Here is a 16,792-nt window from a genome sequence, read left to right on the forward strand (position 1 = left end):
GTATTTTATATATATATTTATATATATGTGTGTGTGTGTGTGTAGATATATTACATAAATATATAGGTATGAAATAATTTAAGAACCATCCGAGACAGCATGCTGTGCTCTGGGGTGGGGCTGGGGGGGGCTCAGCTGCTGCCCCTCCTCTCCCCCCTCTGCCCCACCAGCTTCAATTCACAAATGGAAACAAGAGTCTGGAATTAAATTAAAAACCGCACACACTCGCACGCACACGCACACGACACGGGGCAGAGGCTGGGCACGGCCAGGCGTCCCTGAAGAGATCAACTAAAGCCAAAGAGAATTCAGGAGGTGAAACCAGCGCAGGGGGCGGCGCTGACACCCCCGGGCGTGCCCAGCCCCTGTGGGGACACCGGGGCGGTGTCACTGCCCCGCTGCGTCCTGGCCGGGCGGTGGCAGGGCCTGGTGGCACCTGTGTGTGTCCTGCTGTGGTTGTCCTGGCCCTGCTCTCTCCACCCCCACCCTGCTTTGATTTTGTTCCATCCCAGGGCTTTTTGTGGCCTTGGTCGCTGAGGTCGAAAGGGAAAATGCTGCCCCAGTGAAGCCCCAGTGAAGGCCTCTCCTCTCCCTGCTGGAAGTTCTCCCAGAGCCAGGTTTGGTCCAGCTCAATCCTTCCCACCAACTGAAGACCCCCCCGGAGAAGATCTCCTCCCTAAAGGGGCTTCAGGATGACCTTTCAAAAAAAAACCCTGCCAGAAACCCCTTAGAAAAAAAAAAACCAGGAACCACCAGTGCTTTCCAAAACTCCTCCTCGCTCCCCATCCCACCCTTCCCGAACATCCCAGAGGATGGATCCCGGATCCGAGTGACCACTGGGAAAGCAGCGTGGAGAAGGCTCCGGACCCTCCATCCCCTCATCCCTCTCCTCGCTGGGAAATGAAAACACCCCAGGGCTGGCGCATCAGCTGGGGAGCAGCACGTGCTCCAGCAGGTAGCTGATGGAGTCCCAGTGCTTCCAGAGGAAGAGGAGGAAGAGGACGAGCAGGGCGGTGCTGAGGATGCGCATGCGGGTCTTCATGAGCGGCGTGATGAAGTTGGCGATGGTGGAGACGAAGACGAGCAGCACGGCCATCAGGGCCAGGATGACGTTGATGAATTTGCCCAGCAGCGCCCGGGCGTTGGCGTTCTCCACCCCCTCCAGCTGCACCACCTGCTGCTGCTGCTGCTGCAGCTCCAGCTTGGTCACCCGCGTCAGGCACGACTCCACGGCCTCCTGCCGGGGGGACAGAGGTGGCAGCGGGTCCAGGGCTGTCCCCTCGGGGGTTTGGGGACACTGGGGTGGACAGCGGTGGCAGCAGGTCCAGGGATGTCCCCTCGGAGGTTTGGGGACGCTGGGGTGGACAGCGGTGGCAGCGGGTCCAGGGATGTCCCCTCGGGGGTTTGGGGATGCCGGGGGGGACAGAGGTGGCTGCGGGTCCAGGGATGTCCCCTCGGGGGTTTGGGGACTCCGGGGTGGACAGCGGTGGCAGTGGGTCCAGGTCTGTCCCCTCGGGGGTTTGGGGACGCTGGGGTGGACAGCGGTGGCAGCAGGTCCAGGGATGTCCCCTCGGGGGTTTGGGGACGCTGGGGTGGACAGCGGTGGCAGCGGGTCCAGGGATGTCCCCTCGGGGGTTCGGGGAAGCCGGGGTGGACAGAGGTGGCAGCGGGTCCAGGGATGTCCCCTCGGGGGTTTGGGGACACCGGGGTGGACAGAGGTGGCAGCGGGTCCAGGGATGTCCCCTCGGGGGTTTGGGGACACCGGGGTGGACAGCGGTGGCAGCGGGTCCAGGGATGTCCCCTCGGAGGTTTGGGGACACCGGGGTTTGCTGCTGGGGACGTTTTGTTCTGTCTGGCCCCCAGGGGACAGCCCTTGGTGCTGTGGTCACCCAGGAGGGGCAGAGCAGGGGACTCGCCGTGTGCAGGGGCGTGGGAGTGACAGGACACAGGGGGACGGAGGGCTCAGATGGGATATTGGGGGGAATTCCTCCCTGTGAGGGTGGGGAGGCCCTGGGATGGAATTCCCAGAGAATCCATGGCTGCCCCATCCCAGGTTGGAGCAGCCTGGGGTAGTGGAAGGTGTCCCAGCCCGTGGCTGGGGTGGCACTGGGTGATTTTTAAAGTCCCAGCAGCCTGGGACTCCCTGGTTTTGGGGACACGGTTCAGTCACCTGCCTCTTGCTGTGACAGCACCACAGGGAGAACCTCACCTCACCTGGAGGGTGCTGGAGAAGAGACCCCACTGCCCCACCCTCCTCCCCAGCCCAGGGTCCCTCCCTCACCCCGTGGCTGGAGGGAGAGAGGGGGGCTGAGCCCTCCCACAAGCCCTACCTGGATGTCCCGTGCCCTCTCGTAGGACTGGTAGGCCACCTTCTCCTCCATGCTGGCCAGCTCCTGCTTCAGGTTGGTCATCTCGTTCTGGTGCAGCTCCGTCAGGTCGTTCAGCTGCTCCTCCAGGCGCTCGTACCTGCACAGGGACAGGGGCTGGGACATCCCCTGGCACTGGGGACACCGCCCAGCCCCTCCCACCAAACATCTCCAGATCCTCCGTGGAGGTCTCCAGTGAGGAGGGCAAGCCCAGGAGGGCGGCTTGCGGTCCCCAAAGAGCCACCATGGGTGACATCACCCTCCCACCCCTACCTGTAGCGCTCCTCCTGCAAGCACTGCGTCATGTAGGTGTAGTCGCGCTGCAGCTGCGCCTTGAGGTCCTCCATGGAGTCCTCCAGGTGCGACTGGCTGTCCTTGATCTCCCGCAGCTCCTCCAGGATGGCGTCAAAGTTGTTGTGGTGGCTGTCCAGCGTGTTGGACTTGGGGCTGCCCAACCCGCCGGGCCCCGCGCCGGAGTTGCTGCCGCCGGCGGAGCCCGAGGTGGCGCTGGAGCACTCGTCATCGCTGCCATACTTGGGGCTGGACACCAGCGTGGCGCTGCCGCTCAGCGCCCGCGCCGCCTCCTCGGGGTGCCCGTCGTCCAGCGTGTCCTTCAGGTGGGCGATGTTGTCGGCGCTGCCGAACTTGTTGCGGATCAGGCTGGCGAACTCGCGCGGCTTGGACACCACGGCCGTGTGGGTGGCCTGCGACAGCCCCGACAGGCCGCCCTTGACCCCTTCCACCACGCCGCCGCTGAAGCCGCTGATGCTGGAGCGCACGTTGGCGCCCACGTCCTTCAGCCCTTGGTGCATGTCCCGGAAAACATCCTTGGGCTGGCGGGAGGGGCCGTTCTGCTCGATCTCCTTCAGCTTTTTGTGGTAGTGCTCCAGCTTCTTGTGCAGCTGCGCGATGGTCTGCGCCGACTTCTGGTTCTTCTTCTCGAACACCTGCTTGATGCGCGACGCCTGCTGCTTGTCGGCGTTGTTGGCCAGCTTCAGGTACTCGGCCACGTTGTCGTCCCGCGCCTCCTGCTCGATCTTGATCTGCTCCGTGATCTTGAGGATCTTCTGGTGCAGGTGCTCGATGGCGGCCTTGGTGCGGTGAGGGTCGGGGGTGCCATCGGGCACGTCCAGGCACGCGGGGCCGTCGGCGTCGCCGTGCCCGGCGCCCGCCGGCAGGTTCAGGGCGCTCACGTCGCCCTTGTCCAGCTGGAGAGAGAGAAAAAGGAAGGGGATGCTCAGGGGAGGGACAAAAAAAACCCAAGGATGGGAGGGGATGGGAGGGAATTGGGCTTGGGATAAGGGGAAGAGGAGAGAGCTGGGCAGGAGAATAATTAACCGGAGAAGTCGCGGAGTTTTCCGGTTGGTTTGAGATTTCCCAGCCACGCCGGCGCTGCTGGAATGCCAGGAATACCCTGGTTGATCCCAAGGATACACCAGGAAAAGGGCACGCAGCAGGGGCTGGATTTTCCCCGTGGAATTCAGGAGCAGCCACTGACTCTGCCTTTCCGCTCTCACCTTGTGTTCCCAGGTGGGAACTGGGATTTCCAGCCAGGAAAAAGGAGTGAGGAAAACCAGGATTCATCATCAAACCTCTCCCCAAACCAGCACAGAGCACAAGGATTGAGCAACCCAGAGGCATCCCAGTCCTGCTTTCAGCCAGGATACACCCCCAGGTTGTTCCAACCCAAGAGGAACTGCCCCAATCCCAATTTTTGGGAGCCTGGGGAACAGCTCGTGCTCCCGGAGCCGCAGGGGCAGGGCCCCCTCTGCTTTTCCACGCTCCCTCACCTGGCAGTGCCAAGCTCCTCTTGCAAACACCAGCTGCCACCGCAGGAAATCCGGCCCAGTGCCAGAATTCCATCTCACAGATGGCAAAACTGGAGCTTTGGGAGAGGGGAAATCACTCGAATGAAGCCGCATGTGCAGAGCCTGCACTGCAACCCTGCCTCGTGCTCTCCAACCTGGACGTGCTGCTTGGCCACTCGGGAAAAAATAATAATTAAAAAAAAAAAAAATCCCCAAATCTTCCCAGTTGCTTGGTTTTACATGCGGATTCTTATGCAAAACCCTCCCCGGTTGTGTAAATGGCTCCTGGCTTCTAATTAAGAGCTGCTTGAAAGTTAAATACTCTTGGCAGACCTGAATAATTTCTCATTTCCATCCCACTTTCCCCGAATGACCCTTTAATAGGGATAAAGCTGCGGGATCATTGCTTGGGAGTGTGTTATCCCCAGGAAACGCAGGGGGGAAGAGGGAGGAATGTTCTCTCAAGATGCTGCTTGGGAACGCTCCCATCTGCAGCAGGGGCTTGGAAAAGCCACGGCCCTCCTGTTATTCCCTTCCATCTCCTTTTTTCCCTGTTTTTTTGGATTTTTTTTGTCCTGCTGGGAGTGCTGGGATTTCATCTCAGCTTCCCCCCAAAGCTTTTCCTGTCTCCTCATTGCAGCAGTGATGGAGCAAAGGAGGATGAGGGCAAAAAGCTGACCCCAGTTGGATTCACTCTGTCTGGAGTGGTGATTTTTTTTAAAAATAAAAAAATGAAGTCATGGCAAACTTGTGGTTTTTCAGACCCCGCTTCCAGGCTATTTTTAGGCCGGTCCCTCCACGGAGGGTTTTGCTTTGGTTTCTTATCACGAGGCAGAAATTAGAAACAGCAGGAAACAGACTTTTTGCCCAGATGTGCAATTCTCTGGACAGAAAAGGGAAAAAGTGACCGTGGCAAAGGAAAAGGCAAAGGAAACACCCGCTGGGGAGTGGAGGGGAAAAGCTGCTCAAACTCTGTTTCCAAAGAGGGAGTTGCCCTCTGTAAGGCCAATCTTTAGGAGTGGAAAAGAGGAGGTTTAGATGGGATTTTGGGAAGGAATTCCTGGCTGTGAGGGTGGGGAGGTGGAGATCCCAGAGAATCTGTGGCTGCTCCATCCCTGGAAATGTCCAAGGCTGGGCTGGAGCAAGCTGGGAGGGTGAAAGGTGCCCCTGCCCGTGGCAGAGGTGGAACTGGATGGGTTTTCTGGTCCCTCCTAACCCAAACCACCCTGTAATTCCACGATTTATCCACAGGATTACATCTGGGATGGGTAGGGAACAGCAGGGATCAAATCCTGCCTGCTGCCATCCCGGGAGAAGCACACCACGTCCCAGCTTTGAAAAGAACCCCCCAAAAAAAGACAATGTGGATCCCTGGAGCATTACCAGCCCCTGCCTGCTAAATCCCAGCGAGCCTGAACGACTGTGCAGGGGATTTAGCGGGGGGATTACGGAAAGCCACACTTTCCCTACATGCAGCAAACCCCGCTGGCAGGCACCAGATGAAAGGAAATCTCATCCCGATGGAAACTCTGTTTTCCAGAGCTTGTTTTTCTCCAGGCAGGCCAGGAGGGCAGAGCCTGGGGTTGATGTGGGATGCGGGAGGAATGCAGGACGAGGGGAGGGAAATTATTCTTATCATGGCCAGAGCTGAGCCCAGGAGAGCTGAGATATGCAAAAGGCTCGAGCTAATGAGCTGAGCAAACAGCGCTTAGAGGGCCACGGCCCGGGCACAATTATGCAATGCTGGCTTATTTGGGGCTGCGGGGTGGGGACAGCTGAGCACGGGTGGCAGGTGAGCACCTCGGGGCTGTGTCCCCACCTCGGGGCTGTGTCCCCACCTCGAGGATGTGTCCCCCCCTCGGGGCTGTGTCCCCCCCTCGGGGATGTGTCCCCAACTCAGGGCTGTGTCCCCAGTTCAGGGCAGTCCCCCAGCTCGAGGCTGTCCCCCCAGCTCAGGGCTGTCTCCCTACCTTGAGGCTGTGTCCCCCAGCTCAGAGCTGTGTCCCCAACTCGGAGCTGTGTCCCAGACTGAAGCTGTCCCCCCAGCTCAGGGCTGTCACCCCAACTCAGGGCTGTCCCCTAACTCAGGGCTGTGTCCCCATCTCGAGGCTGTGTTCCCCTAACTCAGGGCTGTCCCCTTCAGCTCAGGGCTGTCCCCTAACTCAGGGCTGTGTCCCCCCATCTCGAGGCTGTCCCCACTCGAGGCTGTGTCCCCCTCGGGGCCGTGGCTGTCCCACACATCCCTGCTTGGACTGAACCCCGTTCCTCTGAGATTTCACAACTGTTGCAAAGTTCAGAGCGCAGTTCCGGCGGCGCTGACATCACCCCCTGAACGATTCCATTTTCCGTGCCCCACATCCCGCGGGGACGCGCCAGGGACGAGCCGTGGCCGCCTCCACCCCGAGCGAGGACCTTCCCTGAGTGTCACCGACATCCCTGGCTGGGATCCACCACGGGGACAAAACAGGGAAGGACCACGAGCCCCTTCCAGCACGGGAAAAACACGAGCGAGTGGCACTGGTGCCAAATGCAGGGAGCTGCTGCCCCTCCAGCACAAGTGTCACCGTGCCTGTGGCACTTGGTGGCCGTGGAATGCCACCACGGCCAGCACAGAGGTGCAGGTGCGTGGTGCACGTGGGGAGGGGGATTTTGGGGTGCTGATTCCACGCGGCCCCCGTTCCTCAGAGCGATTTCCAGCACAGCACCCCCTGAGCCGGTGACTGCCCCGGTGTCACCGCACCCCAAATGTCCTGTCCCCGTCCCCACAGCGCCGTGCCTCCCCGAGCTGAGCTGTTATTCCCACCAGAGCCACCCCAGGGGTTGGAAATAGCAGCAGGAGCCCTGAGTCACCATTCCCACCCTCCCTCCGAGCCCGCAGCAGCGCCCGGGGCTGGCAGTGCCCTGTCCCCCTCTGTGCCACCCCTGGATGGGCACGAGGGGCTGGCAGCAGCTCCCTGCACTCCCTGCCCAGCCTGACAACAATTTTCCTTACATAATTCAGGGATTAACGTTCAGGCTTCCAGCTGCAGCCCAGTTTCCCACCCGGCACGGACGGCGCTGGGGGGTTTCACCCCCTGCTTCCATCCCCTGACGATCAGAGGCACCCAAAACCCCCCCACGGGTCTCTCTGCCCATCACCATCCTCCCCATCACCTCACCCGAACCCCCAAAAGCTGCCAGGACCTACCTCCATGGCGGGCAGGGCTGGGGTGCCCCGGGGCTAGTTGGTGTGGGCCACCCGGCCGTGTCCCCGCGGTGTCCCCGGGGGTGGCAGCGCCGCCCGGGCAGCGCCGGCTGCCATGGCAGGGCTCCCGGCTGGGGAAGGCAGCGAAGTTTTGGGGGAGCAGCAGGGGGGGAGGAGGAGGGGAAGGATCCTGGGGACCCCGTCAGGGCTGGCCCTGTGTCCCCGGAGGGTCCCCGGAGCTCTCCCGGAGCTCTCCCGGAGCGTTCCCGGTGCGTTCCCGGTGCGTTCCCGGTGCGCTCCCGGCACGCAGGGACGGAGGCGCTGGCTCCGGCGGGATTGCCGACTCAGGAAATCTGCCCGAGCTGTTTACAGCTCCCGGCGAGCCGAGCTCTCAGGGCTGTAATGCAAAACCCCCCTCGTCCCCGTGCCGGGATATTCACACGCCTCCAGCCCCATACGCTGCCTGTGCCCTGACGCAGGAGGTCGGGACGGGCTCTTGTCATCTGCTGTGTCACAAAAGCCTGGGAGAGGCATCCAGAGAGGAAAAACCAGAGTGGAAAACGGGGGGGAAATAATCCTGTCATTGAGCGAGGAGCTGGGCAGCCTGAGGGAGATAAAAACCGGGAATGAGCTGCTCCAGGAGGTGCCTTGGAGCAGGAGCTGGATGTGTCCCTGTCACCCCACGAGAGTGGGGGTGGCACTGACCCCATTCTGCCACGGGGGAACACACCCGGCATGGCAAACACAGCCCAGACCCTGGAGGGGACATTCACAGCAGCTCCCAGGGTGTCAAAGGGACAGATGGAAAAAGCAGGGACAGTTCCGAGCTGCGTTTCTGCCGGGCCAGAGGAGCCCCGAGCTCGAGGGTCTGACCCAGCCCAAAGCCGTGGGGCTGCACCGAGCTGGGCCGGAGGATCTGAGCGGTTCAGGGAAGCAGAATGGGAACCCAGAGCCTTGTGCCGAGCCACAGCAAAGCCCTGGTGGCGTCTGAAACCTCAACCCCACCGTGGCCACGGAGGGTGGGCTGGGTCAGACTCCTGAAAATCCCCACCAGCAGTTGGGGAAGTGTTCGCAGGCAGCCTTTGAATGGTGCAGGCTGGACCCACGAGCTGACCCAGAGACACGGAGGATGATGGGGCAGCCTGTGCCCGCTCAGCCTGGCACTGCCAGGGCCACCAGAGCTGTCCCCACACCCGTCTGTGCCCTGCCAGGGCAGCCTGGGGCTCAGGATGGGCAGCCTGGCACTCAGGGTGGGCAGCCTGGAGCTCAGGATGGGCAGCCTGGAGCTCAGGGTGGGCAGGCTGGAGCTCAGGGTGGGCAGCCTGGCACTCAGGGAAGGGAGCCTGGTGCTCAGGGTGGGTGCTGCCCCCCGAGCTGCGCTGCTTTTAGCCCCCCCCGGCACCGCCAGCCCCTCCTGGAGCAGCCCCACCGCCTGTGCCCGCCGTGCCCTCCCCGAGGAGGGGCAGGAGGCAGAGCTGGGGCAGCCTGGCACTGCCCAGTCCTTGCCAAGCACCAAAATCCTCGTCCCCTTGCATCCCCCAGCTCCCGCCCGATCCCGTCCATCGGGCACGGGGGGAACGCGGATATCCCTGATGGAATATTCCACCCAAATTCCAACATTCCACCCAAATTCCAATATTCTACCCAAATTCCAATATTCCACCCAAATTCCAATATTCCACCCAAATTCCAATATTCTACCCAAATTCCAATATTCCACCCAAATTCCAATATTCCACACGGATATTCCTGACAGAATATTCCACCCAAATTCCAGTATTCCACGCGGATATTCCCTGACGATTCCACCCCAAACCCAGCCGTGCCTACCATGCGGTGCCCAGCCGTGCCAGGGCAGGCTGAGGACGGGGCAGAGCTGCCCGCACGGAGCCGCGGGGACCGGGCGGGGACAGCGCGGAGCTGCCCCCGGGGCCGGGCGGGGACAGCGCGGAGCTGCCCCCGGGGACCGCAGCGGCAGCACCGGGGGCTCCTCTCCCCCCCGGCGGGCAGCAGCTGCTCCCGGCCCATCCCTCCGATGCCAGGGGAGGATGGAGCAGCCCGGCCGAGCCGCGGATGCCTCTGGCATGACGCGGGGCAGATGCCCGGGGCCGCGATCCCACGGCATCACTTCTGCTTTTAGCGCGGGAGGCAGAGGTCACTTCCCATCGCTCTTGTGCTGCCTCAGCAGGGCAGGAAAATCAGCCGGCTGCACGGGGCCCTGGGGAAAGCACCCTTCCTGCTCGCCATTTCCCTCTTTAAGGTGCCAGAGCCCTTCTGCTTGGCCCCCCCAGCGGTTTTCGGGGAGTGTTTCCCCCATCCTAGGGTCCCCCACAGCCCCTGCCAGCTCCGAGCCCCCCAAAATCCCCGTTGGTGGCTTTGGGAAAAGATGGAGGAGCAGGAATTTCCCAGAGGAGGCCGATGGAGCGAGGGCTTGACAAAGGTTGGGATGTTTAGGAGGAGCCAGTGCAGGCAGGCTGAGCCCTGGAGAGCATTTCTGTGACTCACTGAGGACCTTGGATTCCCAGGAAATTCCCAGGAAATTCCCAGCTTTCCCACCTGCTCCCAGCTCCCCAGCACGAGGGAAAGGTTTAAAAACCACTGCAAACAACCAAGGGCGTCGCTGAGGGCAGCATCTCCCCTCCCAAGGGCACAGACTCCCTCCCACGGGATGCAAAACCCCTCCTGGCATGGGAAAAACGGGAATTATGCGAGGGAATTACCCACGAGGCTCCCCATCATTCTTCCCCCTGGCTGCTGTTTTTCAGGCCTGACTGTACGAGGCAAATTTAGAAATAAATGCCTCGTTCCCATGCAAAGAAAACCCCTGGATCTTCCACAAAATGGTGGCAGATTTGGCGTGTGCTGGGCAGGGCAGGATCCAGCTTTGGTCTGGGCACCAGGTTCACAAAAATACGGAGCAGATTTGGGGCTTGGGCTTTGCTTTTCCTGGGGCTGGGCTTAGCCCAGAGAAGCAGGAATTAAATCCAGCAGGAAAAACCCTCCTTGACAGGGCCGGGAAAACTGGATCTGGATTATTGGGACGCTGATACAGGTGGAGATGTGCCAAATCCACCTCTCCTCAGCATTCCCGAGTGGATTTGGTGTCTGGGAACAAGCAGCTCCCACCCTGCTCCTCACTCCTTATCCCTGCACATCCCAAATTCCTGGAGAGGAGAGCAGCAGAGGAGGGGGATACTCACAGAGACACCCAGCAGAGAATTCAGCGTCCTTTTCCCAGGGCAGGGTCTGAGCGCGCGGCCGGAGCCGCGGGAAGCGGCCGGATCCTCTCCCTCCCTCATGGCCGAGGAGCCCGAGGGGCAGAGGGCTGGCACAGGACGCTCCAGGGCTGCCAAGAAGGAGCAGCACAGGCTGGAGGGGGAGCAGGAACGGGCCGGGTGCCACGGGGCCGATCCCAATCCTCCAACTGCGCCGGGAGAACAAACGGCACCGCCAAGCGCTGCCGGGCCCGGCTGCCTCCCAAAGGGAACAAACAAACTGTTCCCTGTCCCCACCATCGGGGCTGGGACCGTGCCACCATCCCACGGGGCTCAGGGCACTCGTGAGGCGCTGCTGTGAGGATGGAAAAACCCCGGGGCTCTCCCCTGGGGACTTTCCTGGGTCTCCGTGCCCGTCCACATCCTCCGAGCTGGGACTGTCCCACGGCAAGGGACAGCTCTGAGGGGACAATCCAGTGACCGCCCCTCATGGGTGAAGCCCTTCAGGGCCCTGCCTACGCTTGGGGAATATTTGGAAGAATTTCTGCTGTTGTTTACGCCGGAGGGAGCGACCCCGAAGCAGCCCAGCAGTTCGGCACCTCCGGGGGGATTTTTGGGAGTTTCTGCACGGAGGATTTGAGGGGGAAGCAGGGAGAGGCCGAGTCACAGCCTCAGCCAGGTGAGGAGACACAAACAGGAGCCTCATCAGGACTCCAGAGCCAAATCCTGCTCCCAGCCCAGAGCAGCAGGGATGACCTGCAGAGAATCTGAACACGACAGCGCTGCAGAGAGCAAACCTGGGTCTGGAGTGCCCAGGAACTGCTGTTCCAGCTCCATCCTGTGACAGTAACATGAGAAATCCAGCACATAAACCACTTCTAAACTTTGTTGTGAGCTCCATGTCACGCTCCAACACCAGAGCTGACTCCACGCTTGCCTTTGTTTCAATGAGCAGCATTTTTCCCCGTGGATCCTCTTATTCTACATTTATCACCCTCTTACTGTGCCTCAACCGTGGCATCAGCACCGCATCCTTTAACTGAGTTATTTCTCTCCATGCAGAGAAAACAACGACACACTGAGGGCCAAAATCAAAACCCTGCACCCCAAATGCTGCCCTGCACCCTGGGCATCCACCCCCAAATCCCCCGGGCCCGCGGCGCTGCCTGCCGGGAGCGGGAGCTGCTGGTGGGCTGCCATCAACAGCCATATGTCACCGAGCCTGAGGAACACGATGTCTTTCACGAGGGGTGAATCAGTAGCAGAGTCTGATATTCTTCTCCTGCTGCATTAATTAAGCAGCAGCAATCTCGGGTGTCTTTGTCTTCCCAGCTATTATCTGCTCATCCCGACGGGAAGGAGCTGCCAGCGCCAGCCCGGGCTCACGGACTCATTGCACACGTGGGGAGATGGAGGTGGGGAGTGGGAGCTCACCTGGGCTCTCACACCTGCAGTGCCAGGTCAGGAGTTCCCTCCCCAAAACCCCCTGGCGTTTGTGGGGTCTCCACTCCCCGGTGCTCCCTCGGGATCCAGGGGTGTCCCAGGGGCAGGGAGGGCGGCTTTACACCACTCCCTCCATTCCCTTTTCAACTGCTTCCCTGGGAATTTAACTGGATATGTCAAAAAAGCCTCCCGAGAGAATCCCAGACACTTCACCAAACTCATGGATGGGTTGGCTCTGGAATCCCTGCTGGGGAAACTGAGGCAGCAAGCGAGGGGGAAGGCCCTGCCTGGGGAAATTCTGCCCCGGGTTAGAGGTGGGGACAATCCTCACCGAGTCCCCGTCCCAGCTGATGACTGAGCCCAGGTGACAGGAGGGACAAACCACGTCCTCCCACAGGATGCCAGGGGGGCTGGAGGGAGCTGGGGCCGAGCTGGACGTGCCCCAGGCAGGGAGCAGAGCCTGGGCAGGGGACAGGAACCACCCCTGAGCCACCCCACAGCGTCCCAGCCGCCCCAAACCCCTCCGTCCCCACGGGCCACGTCCCCTCCGTCCACCCCGGGAACTCTGGGCTTCTCCCTGCTCCCAGTAATCCGTCGGGCCCTGATATAGCCACTGACCCGGGGGGAAGCTAAATTTAGCGGGATGAATCCCGCCCCGTGTGCCGAGGGCTGACGCCCTTGAGGCAGCACAACAGCGGGGCTGGGGCTGGGGGGACAGGTCACCCCCCAGGACACCCCTCAGGACAGGGACAGCGGCACGGAGAGGGGAGTGTGGAGCAGGGGAACGGCACTTTTGGGTTGTGACCCCTAAAAACGGGAGGTTCCCAGCTCGGGAAGCCCCCCCTGCCTCCGCCGTGCCCCCAGTGCCTCACAGGAGAAGCATCTGCTCCGGGAGGGGCACGGAGGGCGGGGGGACACGGGCAGCGGCGGCAGCTGCCGCTGTCACTTTGCCGAGGGGACACCGGGGACAGCGAGCCCAGCACGGCCCGACCCGCGGGGGACGCTCGGCGGGGCCAGGGCGGGCGCTCGGCACGGCCGGGACGGGTCCAGCCCGCGGGGAGGCGCGGGGAGACGGCCGGACACACGGACAGGCGGACGGACGGACGGAGAGACGGCCGGATAGACGGACAGACAGGCAGACGGACGGGGAGACCGCCGGCCGGACAGACGGAGAAACGGACGGAGAGATGGCCGGCCGGACAGACGGACAGGCGGACAGACGGACGGAGACATGGTCGGTCGGACAAACGGAGAGACGGCCGGCCGGACAGACGGACAGAGAGACGGATGGCCGGACAGACGGATAGGCGGACAGACGGACGCGGAGACGGATGGCCGGGCAGACCGACAGACGGATGGACAGACGGAAAGACAGACAGACGGCCGGATGGCCGGACAGACGGAAAGACAGACGGCCGGATGGCCGGACAGACGGAAAGACAGACGGCCGGATGGCCGGACAGACGGCCGGACGGACACACGGCCAGCTCCGGTAACGCCGCCCTCTAACGGCCGCCGGCCCCGCCGCTGCCCCCCCAGCGCTGCCCGCTCCCCCCACGCCGGGTCCCGCTGTCCCCCCCGGCGCTCTCACCTGTCCGGGGCTCACCTGGACGTGCACCATGCCGCAGTCCCCGCAGTCCGTGCAGCTCCCCGGCAGCACCAGGCACAGCACCCCGCGCCCGCCCCGCTCCAGCTCCGGCCGCCGCGCCGGGGAGCGCGGGCCCCCGGGGATGCTCAGCCCCGCCGGTACCGGCCCGGCCCCGGGGGGCTGCGGGCTCAGCCGCGGCCGCCGCTGCCGGGAGCCGCGGGCGCTAATTCCCGTGTGCCCGCCCCTGCCTGGCGGGTCACCAGCAGGAGATTAGGGAGATCAGGAGAAAGCTCCCCGGCACGCTCCCGGCGCCGTGCGCCCGCCCTGCCGCCGCCTCCCCCGGTCACACGCGCCGCCAGCACGGCCCCGCGGGCAGCGCCGGTACCGGCCCGGTACGGCCCCGAGCACGGCCCCGAGCACGGTCCCGAGCACGGCGGGTACGGCCCCGAGGAGCCGCCGTGGGGCAAGCGAGAGCCGCGCTCCGTGCGCGCGTTCGGGAGGCGGGGATGGTCCTGGGGAAGGAGCTCCTGCAGCTCAAAGCTCCAGAGAACACATGTGAGAGCGGATTTTTGGGATGCAGGGATGCTCCTGGGGAAGGAGCTCCTGCAGCCAGGAGAGCCGTGGGACACACGGGACAGGGGATGTTCGGGATGCAGGGATGCTCCTGGCTCTGGGGAAGGAGCTCCTGCAGCTCAGAGCTCCGTAGGATACACAGGAGAGCAGATTTTTGGGATGCAGGGATGCTCACAGCCCCCAGGGAAGGAGCTTCTGCAGCTCAAAGCTCCGTGGGACACACGGGACAGGGGATTTTTGGGATGCAGGGATACTCCTGGCTCTGGGGAAGGAGCTCCTCCAGCTCGGATCTCCACAGAACACATGTGAGAGCAGATTTTGGGATGCAGGGATGCTCCTGGCCCCCAGGGAAGGAGCCCCTCCAGGCAGGACCTCCATGGGACACATGTGAGAGCGGATTTTGGGATGCAGGGATGCTCCCGGCCCCCAGGGAAGGAGCTCCTTCAGCTCAAAGCTCCATGGGACATACGAGAGAGAGAGAATCTTTGGAATGCAGGGATGCTCCTGGCCCCCAGGGAAGGAGCTCCTGCAGCTCAGAGCTCCGTGCCTGACCAGCAGAGGCAGCCCCGCGGCTCTGGGGGCAGAGAGGAGCAGCCAAACCCTGGTTCCCGAGCTGCCAAACCCCGGTTCCCGAGCTGCCAAACCCCGGTTCCTGAGCTGCCAAACCCCGGTTCCCGAGCTGCCAAACCGCGGTTCCTGAGCTGCCAAACCCCGGTTCCTGAGCTGCCAAACCCCGGTTCCTGAGCTGCCAAACCCCGGTTCCTGAGCTGCCAAACCCCGGTTCCCGAGCAGCCAAACCCCGGTTCCCGAGCAGCCAAACCCCGGTTCCCGAGCTGCCAAACCCCGGTTCCCGAGCTGCCAAACCCCGGTTCCCGAGCTGTCAAACCCCGGTTCCCGAGCTGCCAAACCCCGGTTCCCGAGCTGACAGCTGGACCCCGGGCATGCCCGGCTCATCCCAAACTCATCCGCACAATGTGGGAACTGGAAGGGGTGTGGAAGGCTGGGGGAGGGCAAATCACAAACAAATCACAAATTCCTGACCCACAAAAAAAGGTTTGACCCCGGTGTGGGAACCCCAGGTGCTCCTTTTGGGGTAAATCCACAAACCCCAGGCAGAACTGGCACCCAGCACTGAATTTCCGAGTGTTCCACGGTCCCACTGTCCCCCTCGAGCCCCTCTGGATGTCCCCTGTCCCCACAGACTGCCCCTGGGGGGAATTAGGGGGTGCAGGGGGGTGGAATTTTGTGTGCAGGATCCACGGGCTTAGGAACCAGTGCAGGAAAAGGGGAAGGCAGAACTGCAGCAGCTCAATTAATTAAAAAAGAAAAATTAAAAGGAAAAAATACGAAAAAAAAAATTCACCAATGGCTGTTCAAAAAGAACTTGCTGAGACTGAGAGATCCCACAAGGGACCCATCCAGCTCCTCATGGAAGGGGTGGAAAATCCAGCACGGAATTTGTGTGTGGGGGGAAAGGCTCCTTCCCAGGAGCCCCGAGCATCCCGCGGGGCTTCCAAAGGGATGGGAAGCAGGGAGGAGGTGACAGATCCCTGGGGACAGGGCAGGGACGATGCCAGGCCCCCTCTGGAGGCCATCCCTGAGGAAAAGGAGCTGCCTTGCTGCGGGCAGGAGGCTCGGGAGGGCTCCCTGAGGGCTCCTGGAAAAACAATCCGGCTCGGGAATATCGCCGGGCTCGTGTTTCTCTAAATAAGTTATTTTTCCACTGCCTCGCAAAGGTGTTGTCTCTCTTCTTATTACTCTTTGTGTCATATGCAGTTAATTATTGATTAATTAACCCTTTCTGTGCTGCTCTGGGAGTGGACATGGATCTGCTCCGGGTGCCTCTGGGCCAGTGGGATGGAGGCTGTGGCCACGATCCCGGCGGGATTGGGATCCTTGCAGTGCCCCAGAGCAGCCCAAAAGGGAGAAATTTTGGCTGCAGACGCTCAAATGAGGAGCCTGATGCTCCTGCTTGGTCTGGGTGGGACATTCCAGAAGGGAGGAGCAGGGTTCAGAGCTTTGGTTTGGGATGGGAGCTTTGGTTTGGGTTCAGAGCTTTGGAGCTTTGATTTGGGTTCAGATCTTTGGGTTTGGATCTTTAGTTTGGGTTTGGAGCTTTGGTTTGGGTTTGGAGCTTTGGGTTCAGATCTTTGGTTTGGGTTCAGAGCTTTGGTTTGGGTTTGGATCTTTGGGTTTGGATCTTTAGTTTGGGTTCAGAGCTTTGGTTTGGGTTTGGATCTTTGGGTTTGGATCTTTAGTTTGGGTTCAGAGCTTTGGTTTGGGTTTGGATCTTTGGGTTTGGATCTTTAGTTTGGGTTCAGAGCTTTGGTTTGGGTTTGGAGCTTTGGTTTGGGTTCAGAGCTTTGGGTTTGGATCTTTAGTTTGGGTTTGGATCTTTGGTTTGGGTTCAGAGCTTTGGTTTGGGTTCAGAGCTTTGGTTTGGGTTTGGAGCTTTGGTTTGGGTTTGGAGCTTTGGTTTGGGTTTGGATCTTTGGTTTGGGTTCAGAGCTTTGGTTTGGGTTCGGAGCTTTGGTTTGGGTTCAGATCTTTGGTTTGGGTTCAGAGCTTTGGTTTGGGTTTGGACCTTTGGTTTGGGTTTGGAGCTTTGGTTTGGG

At 61.5% G+C, this 16,792-nt stretch overlaps 1 protein-coding gene across 4 annotated transcripts in view; it reads right to left on the reverse strand.

The window, feature by feature from the left end:
• Positions 1 to 102: 102 nt before the first annotated feature.
• TMCC2 (transmembrane and coiled-coil domain family 2) overlaps positions 103 to 16,792 on the reverse strand; it is a 28,200-nt gene continuing 11,510 nt past the window's right edge. The window contains exons 1-4 of one of the 4 annotated variants that reach the window (XM_063418111.1): positions 10,559 to 10,705; positions 2,640 to 3,574; positions 2,331 to 2,466; positions 103 to 1,237 (exon numbers count right to left, since the gene is read on the reverse strand). In XM_063418111.1, the coding sequence (XP_063274181.1) occupies positions 926 to 1,237; positions 2,331 to 2,466; positions 2,640 to 3,574; positions 10,559 to 10,657 (1,482 nt within the window). In that variant the 5' untranslated portion in view covers positions 10,658 to 10,705 and the 3' untranslated portion in view covers positions 103 to 925. Of the gene's footprint in view, positions 1,238 to 2,330; positions 2,467 to 2,639; positions 3,575 to 7,361; positions 7,745 to 9,188; positions 9,402 to 10,558; positions 10,706 to 16,792 lie in introns of those variants that run through there. The other 3 variants (XM_063418112.1, XM_063418113.1, XM_063418109.1) reach the window with 3 other exon arrangements.

Source organism: Prinia subflava, chromosome 23 (genome assembly GCF_021018805.1).
Source record: "Prinia subflava isolate CZ2003 ecotype Zambia chromosome 23, Cam_Psub_1.2, whole genome shotgun sequence".
NCBI classification, from domain to species: domain Eukaryota; kingdom Metazoa; phylum Chordata; class Aves; order Passeriformes; family Cisticolidae; genus Prinia; species Prinia subflava.